This window comes from Danio rerio, chromosome 9, assembly GCF_052040795.2.
Source record: "Danio rerio strain M-AB ecotype USA chromosome 9, GRCz13ab, whole genome shotgun sequence".
NCBI classification, from domain to species: Eukaryota; Metazoa; Chordata; class Actinopteri; order Cypriniformes; family Danionidae; genus Danio; species Danio rerio.
In genome coordinates, this window is record NC_141029.1 from 50160497 (window position 1) to 50175000 (window position 14504).

Sequence of the window (14504 nt, forward strand, 5' to 3'; positions counted from 1 at the left end):
TAAATTTCGTGCCATTAATTCATTTTCCTTTAGCTTAGTGGCTTATGGGGTCGCCACAGTGGAATGAGCCGCCAACTATTCCAGCATATGCTTTACGCATTAAATGGCCTTCCAGCCACAACCCAGAACTGGAAAACACCCATATACTCACACATTCACACACACTTATAGACTATGGGCAATTTAGTTAATCCAATTCACCTAAACTGCATGTATTTGGAATGTGGGGGAAACCCACACCAACACGGGGAGAACATCCAAACTCCACACAGAAATGCCAACTTACCCAGCGGGGACTCGAACCAGTGACCTCCTTTATAGCTGATAATTTCACTACAGACATTGATAACAGTACAATTTTTCCCTCCATGCAGGTAAAGAGTTTGGGTGTCATCTTGGATAGCACACTCTCATTTGAAGGTCACATTAATAATATTACACGTACTGCATATTTTCACCTGCGTAATATCACTCGTCTCCGCCCTTCTCTCACAACTAATAACACAGCCATTCTTATCCACGCATTAGTTACTTCACGTCTTGACTACTGTAATGCACTTCTTTCTGGACTTCCTTCCAAACTTCTCCATAAACTCCAACTGGTTCAGAACCATGCAGCTCGTGTCATCTCTAGGACCCCATCTCACGAGCACGTCACACCACTCCTCTATCAGCTTCATTGGCTTCCAGTAAAGTATCGAATTGATTTTAAAATATTACTTCTAACTTTCAAGGCACTTCATAATCTCGCTCCTCAATATCTCACTGAACTTCTCCATATCTACACCCCTTCTCGTACCCTTAGGTCAGCTAACAACTTCACTCTGGTACCACCTCGCACTCGACTGAGCAAAATGGGAGACAGATCTTTTAGCTCTATGGCTCCTAGGCTATGGAACTCACTTCCAGTAGATCTTAGGAGCAGTGATAGTCTTCACAATTTTAAATCACGTCTAAAGACCCATCTTTTTAAGCAGGCTTTTACTTAACAATTTTTTTTTATCATGTTTTTATTATGTTCTTTTATATTCGCTATTGCGTTTTAACTTGTTTGGTCAATGATTGTTTTTAGTAATGTTTAAGTGGTTTAGCATGTCTGCTGATGCTTACTGTAAGTCGACCTTGGGTGTCCAGAAAGGCGCCATTTATAAATAAAATGAATTATTATTATTATTATTTATTGTGAGTGGCAGTGCTAACCACTGAGCCATTGTTTCACCAATTTCGTACCATACATAAAAATTAAAAAATTAAAAAGCATTTTGATTAGTAATATATGTGTTGCTAAGAACTTAATTTGGTTAACTTTAAAGGCAAATTTTCTTTTTTCTATTTATTTCATATTTAAAATATTTATTTTATATATTTTCTTCATTTAGATTCTTTTAATGAATTCTCAGATTCCAGATTTTCAAATAGTGAAAAAATTTTTCCTGTTGAAAGGAATTTTTGTTCCATTTTAGTAAAAGGTGCTTTAAGAGTCGCATATGTACACATCTTGTCCCAACAATACAGTTTTTTTTTAATGTTAGTTAATGCTGATGCTGGATGGCCTGTGTCCTGCATAGTTTAGCTCTAACTTACTTCAACACACCTGTCTGGAAGTTTCTAGTATACCTAGAAAGAGCTTGATTGGCTGCTTCAGGTGTGTTTAATTGGGGTTGGAACTAAAATATCTAGGACACCGGCCCTCCAGGACGAAGTTCGAGCACCCCGCTTTAAAGCAATAGTCTCAGGCCCCGTTTACACTAGTGCGTTTTAGTTTTAAAACGGCGTTGTAGAATGAAAACGATCCGCGTCCACACTCGCGTTTTACCCAGCGTTTCTGAACAGCTCTCCGTCCACACCAAAACGCTGAAAACGCACATCACGTGACCACACACACACTCTCGGGCAAGCGCTCCAGCATTACTACCCAGATGAGAGCTCTGCTTGTCAGACTGCTCATCACGCATCTCCCGCTGGATCTAATCTCACTATATTTGCTAAACGTGATATTTCATTCATGTTGTTGTCTTTATCTAACGACATAGGCCAATTCCCTGACTTTGGTCATTGACACGCTTCTATAGCGTTACTTGTTCACGGGTAACATGTTTTGGTTAAGCGCAAAGATAAGTTAATGATTAATCCAGGTACATTGACTGATCGCTCGTCTTTATTTCCTACAATGTATAAACTTATTGTATGTTATACTTTTATAATTATCGATTATTAAAACTGATATTCAGCAAAAGAGATGGTGCGTTTCGTATTTTCACTGAAATTGAAAGGAGGCAGTTGTTATCGGCTCCGTTTTGTTATAAATATCCACACAGTGAAGATGACGCTCATGCAGCACGGCGCCTCAACATTTCTGCTGTCTGTTAAGTTGCTAATATTAAAAAGAAAATAGGCAGTTCCTTAAATCATGTTTACATTTTATTGTTGAGAAAGTGAAACAACGTAGCCAAGGTGATGTGAATGAAGTTATAAAGTACACTGTTCCCTTTGAAGATTTACCCGTGTCCTCGGTATAGTCTGTTTTCCATATCAAACTGAGAAGGGGGAGACTGCAGCCTTGATCAAACTTGCAAAGTCTTAACTTACAAGAAGATGATGCGAGACTGAACTGTGTGTGGGCTACTTAATATTGAGGAAAAGCCCCAATCAGATAGGCGAACGTTTGCAGCCCCGCCTCCGTTTTCAGATGTCTCCGTCTTTCCCCATCCACACTGAGACGGAGCAGCAGCGTTTTAGAATGAAAACGGCCTCTCCAGCGTTTTCAAAAAGCTCTGTTTTCGGCGCTCGAGAACTCCGGCGTAGTGTGGACGGATGGCGTAACCGTAGCAAAACTTATGCGTTTTCAAACTAAAACGCACTAGTGTAAACGGGGCCTCAAACTCAATTCCTGTAGGGCTGCAGCTTTGCATAGTTTAGCTCCAACCACCTCCAACTCACACCTGCATTATAGTTCTCTAGTAGTCTTGAAAACCTTGATTAATGGAATCAGCTGTGTTTGATTAGGGTTGGAGCAAAACTGTTCAGAGCTGCGGCCCTCCAGGAATCGAGTTTGAGACCTATGTGTTAAAGCAAGGGTGCCCAAACTCGGTCCTGGAGGGCAGGCGTCCTACATATTTTAGTTCCAACCCCAATTGAACACACCTGAACCAGCCAATCAAGCTCTTTCTAGGTATACTAGAAACTTCCAGGCAGGTGTGTTGAAGTAAGTTGGAGCTAAACTATGCAGGACACCGGCCCTCCAGTTCCGAGTTTGGAGTCTGAAGTCTTTCCCCATAGACTTCCATTCATATGCAAGCGAATGCGTCAGTTTCGCAGTAGCTGCAGTGCAAAGTTCAAGCTTGGGGAACTCTTACCTGCGAAATCGCATCACGTGACTGCGTAAGACTAATTGAAGATAAAAACAAGACCTCTCTGGACAGAAAATTTAAATGTGGACCAATCACTCGCTTTTTAAAACATCTAATCATCTTGTCATCTTGTTTAATCCCGCCCTTTTCGCAGCATCGTACCACAGAATTTCGAATGCTCAAACTCTAGTGCGACTGCAGCATCACCTGTAGATTTCAAACAAGCCTGAAGAACTTAAATAGCTTGATCAAGTGTGTTTAATCAGGGTTGGAACTAAACTGTGCAGAGCTCCGGCTCTCCAGGAAATGGCTTTGACACCTGCTTGAAAGGATTCACCTACCCAGTGATGTAACATGGAGCTGACTGCAGGGCTGTGTGGAAGCGCTGCAGGCCTTTAACACTTTGCCCATAGACTCTCCCAGACGAATCCACTGCTGAGAGTCAGGAGAGAAAGTACTGGCCAACACCTGAGCATTTACCTGAACATCACAAACATTGAGATTTCAACACACACATGCACACACAAACTTTTTTAGTTTCTCATGAACGTCACCAGAATACGCTTTCATGTTATGTCATACCAAAGTATATTGTCTAACATTAGATAATGACGTTTATAAAATGATCACATACACTCCACAGAGAACGTAGGGTTCGTTCACTTGAAAATTTTACCTCAATCATTAATTTTTCACCCTTATGTCACTGAAATACACTTTGTTCATCTTACACAAATGGAGATAAAATTCAAGAGCTCTCTCATCTTCCATAGACAGCAATAGTCCAGAAAATGAACCAATATTATTGTCAAAACATCCTTAATCATATGAAGCTCCAAAGACATTTTGCACACTAAAACCCAATGTCTTCCTCATCAGATCAGGCTACAGGCAATGCTAATGCTAATGGTAATAGGTCCTACTGCAAATGCTAACCTTGATGACCTGATGACCTATGACAAAGGCGAACAAAGTCATTTTTTACCCACAACAAAAGTGTTCTTGGAGCTTCATATGATTACACTCGAACAACTGAAGACATATTTCTTGTTTTTGGTTCCTTTTCTGGACTTTCTTTAAACGTCTCATGACCATTGCTGTCTATGGAAGACGAGAGAGCTCCAGAATTTCATAAATATCTTAATTTGTATGAAGATGAATAAGGGTCTCAGGGGATTGGAAATACATAAGGGTTAATACATTAATAACAGAACTTTTATTTTTGAAAGAGCTAAATAAAAATAAATGTATTTATTTATAAACACTCACCGGCCACTTTATTAGGAACACCTTACTAGTACCGGGTTGGACCCCCTTTTGCCTTCAGAACTGTAGGTCCTAGGCCATTTAGTGATTTATATATAAAGAGTTTTTTTTGTGTTATATACACTAACAGGCCACTTTATTAGGTATACCTTACTAGTACTGGGTTGAACCCCGTTTTGCCTTCAGAACTGCCTTAATCCTTCATGGCATAGATTCAACAAGGTACTGGAAATAATCCTCAGAGATTTTGGTCCATATTGACATGATAGCATCCCGCAGTTGCTGCAGATTTGTCAGCTGCACATCCATGATGCAAATCTCCTGTTCCACATTCCAAAGGAGCTCTATTGGATTGAGATATGGTGACTGTGGAGGCCATTTGAGTACAGTGAACTCATTGTCATGTTCATGAAACCAGTCTGAGATGATTTGAGCTTTATGACATGGTGTGTTATCCTGCTGGAAGTAGCCATCAGAAGATGGGTACACTGTGGTCATAAAGGGATGGACATGGTCAGCAACAACACTCAGGTAGGCTGTGGTGTTAACATAATGCTACATTGGTACTAACGGGCCCAAAGTGTGCTAAGAAAATATCCCCCACACCATTACACCACCACCACCACCAGCCTGAACTGTTGATACAAGGCAGGATGAATCCATGCTTTCACGTTGTTGATGCCAAATTCTGTCCCAACCATCCGAATGTTGCAGCAGAAATCAAGACTGATCTGACCAGTCAACATTTTTCCAATCTTCTCATTTTGTTGAGCCTGTGCGAATTGTAGCCTCAGTTTTATGTTCTTAGCTGACAGGAGTGACACCTGGTCTGGTCTTCTGCTGCTGTAGCCCATCTGCCTCAAGGTTGGACATGTTGTGCGTTCAGAGATGCTCTTCTGCAGACCGAGGTCATAACGAGTCATTATTTGAGTTACTGTTGCCTTTATATCAGCTTGAACCAGTCTGGCCATTCTCCTTTGACCTCTGTCATCAACAAGGCATTTGCGCCCACAGAACTGTCACTCACTGGATATTTTCTTTTTCAGACCATTCTCTGTAAACCCTAGAGATGGTTGTGTGTGAAAATCCCAGTAGATCAGCAGTTTCTAAAATACTCAGATCTGCTTGTCTGGCACCAAAAACAATGCCACGTTCAAAGTCACTTAAATCACCTGTCTTCCCCATTCTGATGCTCGGTTTGAACTGCAGTAGATCGTCTTGACCATGTCTACATGCCTAAATGCATTGAGTTGCTGCCATGTGATTGGCTGACTAGAAATTTGTGTTAACAAGCAGTGGGACGCATGTTCCTAATAAAGTGGCCGGTAAGAGTATATTGTAATAGTATATAAATACGTGGACGAAATTTAAGGGTACTAAAAAATTTTTCCACATCTGTACGTAACATAAACAGTATTTAAAAATGGTAACTAAATATTATATAAGAGTACGATTATTGTAAGTTTATATGACATTATTCGCAGCACTGTATGAAATTATTTACATTATAACAAGTTTATTTCTAACACTACAAACTGAGGATCACTCACAGCTCCCACTAAAGCTTTTCCTGAGGCCATGTCCACAATCTGCAGGGCGATGTCTTTCCCGCAGCGAGCCTGTGCTTCTTTAGTGCTGGCGCCCAGATGAGGACAGCTTATGACATTGGGGTGGTTGACCAGCGCCCGCTCTCTAGGAGGCTCCTGAACACCAAAAAAAATAAATAAATTAGCACAGCATGTTGAGTAAACATGTGGAAACTTAAGTTTTGTCAGTTTAGTGGCTAATTCGTATTTCAGTCATACGAAAATGCACGATTTAAAAAAGTCAGAGATGGGGGACTCGAGTCACATGACTTGACTCGAGTCAGACTTAAGTCACAAAATTGAGGACTTGCTTGACAAATATTCAAAAAAGACTCGACTTGACTTGGACTTGACTGTCATGACTTGAGACTTGACTTGGACCTGAGTGAAATGACTTTAAAATTACTTGTTTTTGTTAAATACACAATCGTTTGTTATATATTAAGCATTTAAAAACCAAACCAAACAAAACAAAACTGAAAGTTACGCATGCGCAGTATTAACAGCTCATCGGTTCTCAGATCGGTCAGAAAGAATCAGTTGAATTTGCTGGACTGGATCATTTGGTTCATTAAGATGAACCACTTTAAATGATTCATTAGATTCATTTGCACATTCTTAACCCCATTATGTTTAACAAGCCGACAATGCATGTGGTGATATACACTTGAAGTCAAAATTAGCCCTCCTGTACAATTTGAATTATTTTATATTTTTTCCCCAAGTTCTCTTCAATGGAAATAAGATTTTTTTCAACCCATTTCTAATCATAATAGTTTTAATATCTCATTTCTAATAATGATAAATAAATTTATTTTATCTTTGTCATGATGACAGTACATAATATTTTACTAGATTTTTTTCAAGATGCTAGTATTCAGCTTAAAGTGGCATTTAAAGGCTTAACAAGGCTAATTAGGCAAGTTATTGTATAATGATGGTTTGTTCTGTAGATCAAAATATAAAGCTTAAGGGGTCTAATAATATTGACCTTAAAATGTTTTCAAAAAATTAAAAACTGCTTTTATTTTAGCCGAAATAAAACAAATAACCTTTCTCCAGAAAAAAAAAAAATTATATAGGAAATACTGTGAAAAATAATAATTCTGACTTCAACTGTAAATGCATTAAATCATTTTCCTTTATCAAGGAATAACTTAAACGGATTGTTCACCCAAAAAAGGAACATTACTTAGACTTAAGTGGTTCTAAACTTTAATGAATTTCCTACTTCTGTTGATCACAAAAGAATAACTCAGGGCTTCTAGTAGTACCTAGAATAGCAAAATCAAGTAAAGGAGGTCGAGCCTTCTCTTTCATGGCTCCTACACTCTGGAATAGCCTTCCTGATAATGTCCGAGTCTCAGACACACTCTCCCAGTTCAAAACTAGATTAAAGACCTACCTGTTTAGTAAAGCATACACTCAATGCATCACCTAGCGGGTTCCACACAGGCTTCTGCATCTTGTTTATATACACTATGAACAGCAGCTACGCTAATTATTCTCTTTATTCTCTATTTTCACCTGGGGATACTCATCCTGAGGTCCTCAGATTATGCGGAGTCACTGATTGGATCCAAGACCAGCGACGAGATGATCCCCAGGATTCCATATCCGGGACCAGGCCATATCCTGAGCTGCTGCGCTGATGGTCGTGGGGATTGAGAACATGAGTCTGATTCCAGCGACGCTCCAGGGACAGACGAGTCTTCGCTGAGGCCATCTTCCAGCCTCCACCGCGGCGACTGAAGCTCTGCACAAGACTTTTGGCCAGCAGAGAAATTAAAATGGTCGTGCCCAACTGAGTCTGGTTCTCTCAAGGTTTTTTTTCTTCACTCCCATCAGGTGAAGTTTTTTTTCCCTCTCCGCTGTCGCCACTGGCTCGCATGGTTCAGGATTGGTAGAGCTACGCATCGATGAATTTGCTCTTCAGTGTTTTAACTCTCAGTAATGATTAAATCACACTAAACTGAGCTAAACTGAACTGAACTGAACTGAACTTAAACACTAAAAACTGAACTACACTGTTCCAGTTACTATGACCATTTATGTGAAGCTGCTTTGACACAATCTACATTGTAAAAGCGCTATACAAATAAAGCTGAATTGAATTCAATATTCTGAATAATGTTGGAAACCAGCAGCCATTGAAATCCATAATAGGAACGAAAAACACTATGGAAGTCAATGGCTGCTCTATGCAACATTCTTCAGTATTTGGTCCTTTGTGTTCAACAGAAGAAAGAAACTCAAACAGGTTTGGAACAAGTGGAGGATGAGTAACTGACGGCAGAATTCATCTCTTGGGTGTGAACTATTTCTATAAGCATAATCTGATCGTCACAACAACAGTAAATGCTAATATTCATACTGTCTAAATTTCCTCATTGTGGATGATTTGCTTTCTTCCTGCACTTTCAGTGTTTTATGTGAAGCTGCTTTGACACAATCTACATTGTAAAAGCGCTATACAAATAAAGCTGAATTCAGTATTCATTATCAGCTGCATGATACTTCTACTATCAGTTTTCAGTGTCTTCTGATTTCCCTTTTCTACACTGTGAAAAATAGCAGCAAATTAGCAGTTTTCTGTATTTAGTGACTTACCTTTTTTATTTTTCCCCATTTATTTATGCGTTTGAATTTCATTATGGGATCTTGATCTTTCTTTTAACAACTTTTAACCTTGAAAATTATTTTATTAACATTTTTAATAAATTAAAGTGATTTATTGTCCGGGGTGGTGTTGTATACTACACTATAACATGCGTGTAATGAACTTCCTGTGCATTTTCTGTTATTTTGCAGACTTATTTCTTTTTATATAATTTCTTATATCATTTCAAAGTACTAAAATGTCAATAAAAGTCACTTTGCTAAACTATTGAGTTGAAGTTTCAACATCAAAAGTCAACAGAGCAGAGATCAACATCCTATAATGCAATTCACAAACGTAAAAAAAGCAGCAAACACTTGTGAATCACAACAAACAGAAACTGTTAATTATCAGATATTATTTTACAGTGTATTTATCAGCAGCACAAAGCTAAACTGTTCCCAGTCTGACCTCCACAAACACGTCCAGTCCTGCTCCTCCACACTGACCCGACTCCAGAGCCCGGAGCAGAGCGGCTTCATCGATGATCCCTCCACGGGCACAGTTCACCACCTTCACACCCTTCTTACACTTCGCAAATGAGGCATCATTGAGCAGACCTGTGTAGAAAAGGGTTTGATTTTACACTGGTAAACGAAAACAAGATATTCTGAAGAATGTTGAAAAAAGGCGACGCAGTGGCGCAGTGCGTAGCACGTTCGCCTCACAGCAAGAAGGTCGCTGGGTCGCTGGTTCGATCCTCGGCTCAGTTGGCATTTATGTGTGGAGTTTGCATGTTCTCCCTGCCTTCGCGTGGGTTTCCCCCACAGTCCAAAGACATGCGGTACAGTTGAATTGGGTAGGCTAAATTGTCCGTAGTGTATGAGTGTCTGTATATGTGTGGATCTTTCCCAGAGATGGATTGCGGCTGGAAAAAACTTGCTGGATAAGTTGGCGGTTCATTCCGCTGTGGCGACCCCAGATTAATAAATAATAAAGGGACTTAGCCGACAAGAAAATGAATGAATGTTGGAAAAAAACAGCCATTGACATCCATAGTAAGAACAAAAAAATGGCTGCTGTTAGCTATGTTTCAATCCAAGTATGCAAATGAAATTTATGCGCAAAACAGGATTATTGCATAAAAGACGTGCGAATACAGCAGTGTTTCCATCCAATGAGTTAAAGAACAAAATCGTCACTTCCTGATTAACTGGCGCCAAATATCAACTGTAAAAACGAAATCTGCTGAGGTAGGAGAGTTGCTTTTCGCATCGTCTTCTGAGACGCAAGTCATTTATTAAATGAAAAAAAGATTGAGGCAGCTTCTCCTACCGCAGCAAATTCAGATTTTACTGTTGATATTCGGCACCAGTTAATCAGGAAGTGATGATTTTCATTTCTCTTTGACTTGTTGGATGAAAACGCTACTTTATTCGCATGTCTTTTATGCAATAATCCAGTTCTGCCCATAAATTTAATTAGCATCTTTACATGGAAACATAGCTAATGACTGCTTTTTTCCCAACATTCTTCAGTATATCTTCTTTTGTGTTCAACAGAAGAAAGAAACTCAAACAGGTTTGGAACAAGTAGAGGATGCATAAATGATGGCAGAATTTTCTGTTTTGACTGAATTTACACTTTAAATCTGCACTCCAGCTTTTTTAGCATTCCACTCTACAGGGTGGGCTATTTATATGGATACACCAACAAAATGGGAATGGTTGGTGATATTAACGTCCTGTTTGTGGCACATTAGTATATAAGAGGGCAAACTTTTCAAGATGGGTGATAACCATAGTGGCCATTTTGAAGTCGGCCATCTTGGATCCAACTTTTGTTTTTTCAATACAAAGAGGGTCATTTGACACATCAAACTGATTTGAATTTCACAAGAAAAAAAATGATGTGCTTGGTTTTAACGTAACTTTATTCTTTTATGAGTTATTCACAAAATTCTGACCACTTATACAATGTGTTCAGTGTGCTGCCCATTGTGTTGGATTGTCAATGCAACCCTCTTCTCCCACTCTTCACACACTGATAGCAACACTGCAAGAGAAATACCAGCACAGGTTTCCAGTATCCGTAGTTTCAGGTGCTGCACATCTTGTATCTTCACACCATAGACAATTGCCTTACCTGCTGAAAAATCCAGCTTAAACCCCACTAGGCTGGTTGGCTGGTTTTAGCTGGTTGACCAGGCTGGTTTTAGAGGGGTTTTGGCCATTTTCAGGCTGGTTTCCAGCTATTTCCAGCCTGGTCTTAGCTGGTCAGGCTGGAAAATGACCAGCTAAATCCAGCTAAAACCAGCTTGACCAGCCTGGTTTAAGCTGGACATAGCTGGTTTTGGCTGGGCTCCCAGCCTAGCTAAGCTGGTCAAGCTGGTTTTAGCTGGTCATCCCCCAGCCTGACTAGCTAAGACCAGGCTGGAAATGGCTGGAAACCAGCCTGGAAATGGCCAAAAACCCCTCTAAAACCAGCCTGGTCAACCAGCTAAAACCAGCCAACCAGCCTAGGCTGGTTTAAGCTGTTTTTTTCAGCAGGGTTCAGATGACCCCAAAGATAAAAGTCTAAGAGGGGTCAGATCGGGAGACCTTGGGGGCCATTCAACTGGCCCACGACGACCAATCCACTTTTCAGAAAACTGTTCATCTAGGAATGCTCCGATCTGACACCCATAATGTGGTGGTGCACCATCTTGCTGGAAAAACTCTGGGAACGTGCCAGATTCATTGCATAAAGAGGGAAACACATCATCATGTAGCAATGTCAAATATCCAGTGGCCTTGAGGTTTCCATTGATGAAAAATTGCCCCACTATCTTTGTTGTCTACACAAGATACAAGATGTGAAGCACCTGAAACTACGGATATTGGAAGCCTGTGTTGGCATTTCTCCTGTGGTGTTGCTATCAGTGTGTGAAGAGTGAGAGAAGAGGATTGCATTGACAATTCAACACAATGGGCAGCACACTGAACAAATTTTATAAGTGGTCAAAAACTTGTAAATAACTCAGGAAAGACTAAAATGGCCACCATGGTGACCACCCATCTTGAAAAGTTTGCCCCCTCACATATACTAATGTGCCACAAACAGGACATTAATATCACCGACCATTTCCATTTTATTAAGGTGTATCCATACAAATGGCCCACTCTGTATATTAAGCATTCTTATATTTAATTAATTGACATGCAAGTATCTCAGAACCTAAATCTTTAGTCAAGCCATCTAAGAACCAGAGGTTTAAAATGCATATTAATTTGTCAAACGCATTCTCATGTGCTGTTATTACTGTATGTACCTGTGGTGGAGGCCATGAGAGGAGTGTGGACTGTGATATAGTCACACTGCGGCCACAACTGATCCAGAGTCATCTGCTCCACACCCCAGCTGGCAGACACCTCTGGAGGAGTGATCGGGTCATAACCTATAGTCTATCAGGGATGCAAAAGATTATATTTATAATGCTTTTCAAGTCAAATCAGTTTTTAAAAAGGTCTCATGACAATAAAATAAAGTTTAAATGTTAGTATAAGTTTGCCGGTCTTAAGCTAGTGTGCTACAAAACAAAATTTGCGTGTATAATAATAATTCCTTACATTTATATAGCACTTTTCTGGGCACTCAAAGCGCTTTACACATAAGGGGGGATCTCCTCATTTACCACCAGTGTGCAGCATCCACCTGGATGACGCGACGACAGCCATTTTGCGGCAGACCACACACCACACACCAGCTGATTGGTGGAGAGGAGACAGAGTGATGAAGCCAATTATGACTTGGGGATGGTTAGGAGGTCATAATGCACAGAGGCCAGTGGGCAGATTTGGCCAGGATGCCGGGGTTTAACCCCTACTCTTTTTCTAAGGACATCCTGGGATTTTTAATGACACAAAGTCAGGACCTCGGTTTAACGTCTCATCCAAAAGACGGAGATAGAAACAATCTGCACAATAAAATAGAAACAGGGCAGCGCGGTGACTCAGTGGTTAGCACTGTCGCCTCACAGCAAGAAGGTCGCTGGTTTGAGCCTTGGCTAGGTCAGTTGACGTTTCTGTGTGGAGTTTGCATGTTCTCTCCGTGTTGGCGTGGGTTTCCACTGGGTGCTCCAGTTTCCCCCAGAGTCCAAACACATGCACTTTAGGTAAATTGAACAAACTAAATTGGCCGTAGTGTATGATTGTGAATGAGACTGTATGGGGTTTTCCCAGTGATGGGTGGCAGCAGGAAGGGCATCCGCTTAGTAAAACATATGCTGAATAAGTTCATTGCACTGTGGCGACCCCCACATTAATAAAGGGACAAAGCCGAAAAGAAAATGAATGAATGAAGATAGAAACAACCCATTTTTGCAGTTTGTCAATTCCGACTACGCTCAAAAAATGACTTTTGCTGCTTGTTTAAACTACTTGCTTAAAATTAGTTGAAACAACAAAATTCTTTTTTTTTTTTTTTGGGACATCTTAATTGTTTCATGTTCAATCTGAGTTCACAGCAGATGCGTGTAAATAGATGCGTAAATATCACGAGTTTACTCGCTTCATTCGTGCGTGAAATTCACTTCACAACAAACGTGGATTAACGTCATGATTAAAGTCTAGCTTCATTGCTAAATGTATAACATGTATTTTATTGAACGAGTAGCTGTGCTTGATGTGCTTTAGGAAAGCTGAAAACTAGCGTAGATTCGTTCGGCACCATGTCTGAGTCCACTAGATCCTTTATGCTGTGTTCACAACAGACGCGGAATGCGCGGATAAATCGCGCTATTCGCGCGTAAATAGCCGCATGAACATTTGAGTTTACTCGCTTTATTCGCGCGTGAAATCCGCTTCATTTATGCGTCAAATTCACTTCAGAACAGACGCGGATTCACGTGATGGGCAGGGCTTCTGTCTGCCCGGTGACTCTAGCTTCTTTGCTTCTGACTGAGCAAAGCCCAGTTTGATGACCTGTTGTCGGTGTCGCCTGGAGGATTTCCCCTGGGACACCATCAACAGGTTCTACGTCACAATCACGCCCCCACAAGAGCAAGCTTCTGATTGGTTAAAGCGGCGTGAATGTCCGCTGAAGTTCAGATTTTCAAACTCGAGAGATTCGCGCGTCAAACGTGCAAAACACTCAATTCGCCCCGCGCAATTCGCGCCGTAGGATGTCTATTCGCGCGTTTGCATTGACTTAACATGTAAATCACTCGCGCTTGATGCGCGTTCCGTATCTGGTGTAAACGCAGCATTAGAGGTGCACCCAGCTCTGCGAGTTTGCAACTCCTCCATAAAATGTACCTGGATGATGGAGGCTTTCAGCTGTGCTCATGCATGAGCTGGGCCTAGTTTGATGAGCTGTTGTCTGGTGTCAGGCAAAATGCGATTCATTCGCACAAAAACCCACCATTTGTGCCACCTCATTCACAAGAATATTGCCACAGGATGTCTATTCACATCTTTGTATTGACTTAACATGTTAATCACTAATGCTTGAAACTTCCTCATGACCCAGTATTTTTTCTACAGAAATGGATCAATGATTTTTTTGACATCACCTCATACTTCAGGTTCTCATCAACTCTGACCAATCAAATACTCTCTAGTATCTGACATGCTCCGCCCCGTTCAAGACACTTCACATTTGCTGTGCTTGATCTCATCACTCTTACTGACAAAACTGTGATAAAAAATAAAATGCTATTGGCTG

At 40.6% G+C, this 14504-nt stretch overlaps 1 protein-coding gene across 3 annotated transcripts in view; it reads right to left on the reverse strand.

Moving 5' to 3' along the window:
• phgdh (phosphoglycerate dehydrogenase) overlaps positions 1 to 14504 on the reverse strand; it is a 722740-nt gene that overhangs the window by 697666 nt on the left and 10570 nt on the right. For all 3 annotated transcript variants that reach the window (XR_015498723.1, NM_199577.2, XM_087265965.1), the window contains 4 exon segments: positions 12112 to 12244; positions 9273 to 9421; positions 6167 to 6319; positions 3692 to 3830 (listed from right to left, as the gene is read on the reverse strand). Coding sequence is in view for 2 of the 3 variants with exons in the window: in NM_199577.2 (NP_955871.2) it covers positions 3692 to 3830; positions 6167 to 6319; positions 9273 to 9421; positions 12112 to 12244 (574 nt within the window). In the remaining variant the exon portion in view is untranslated.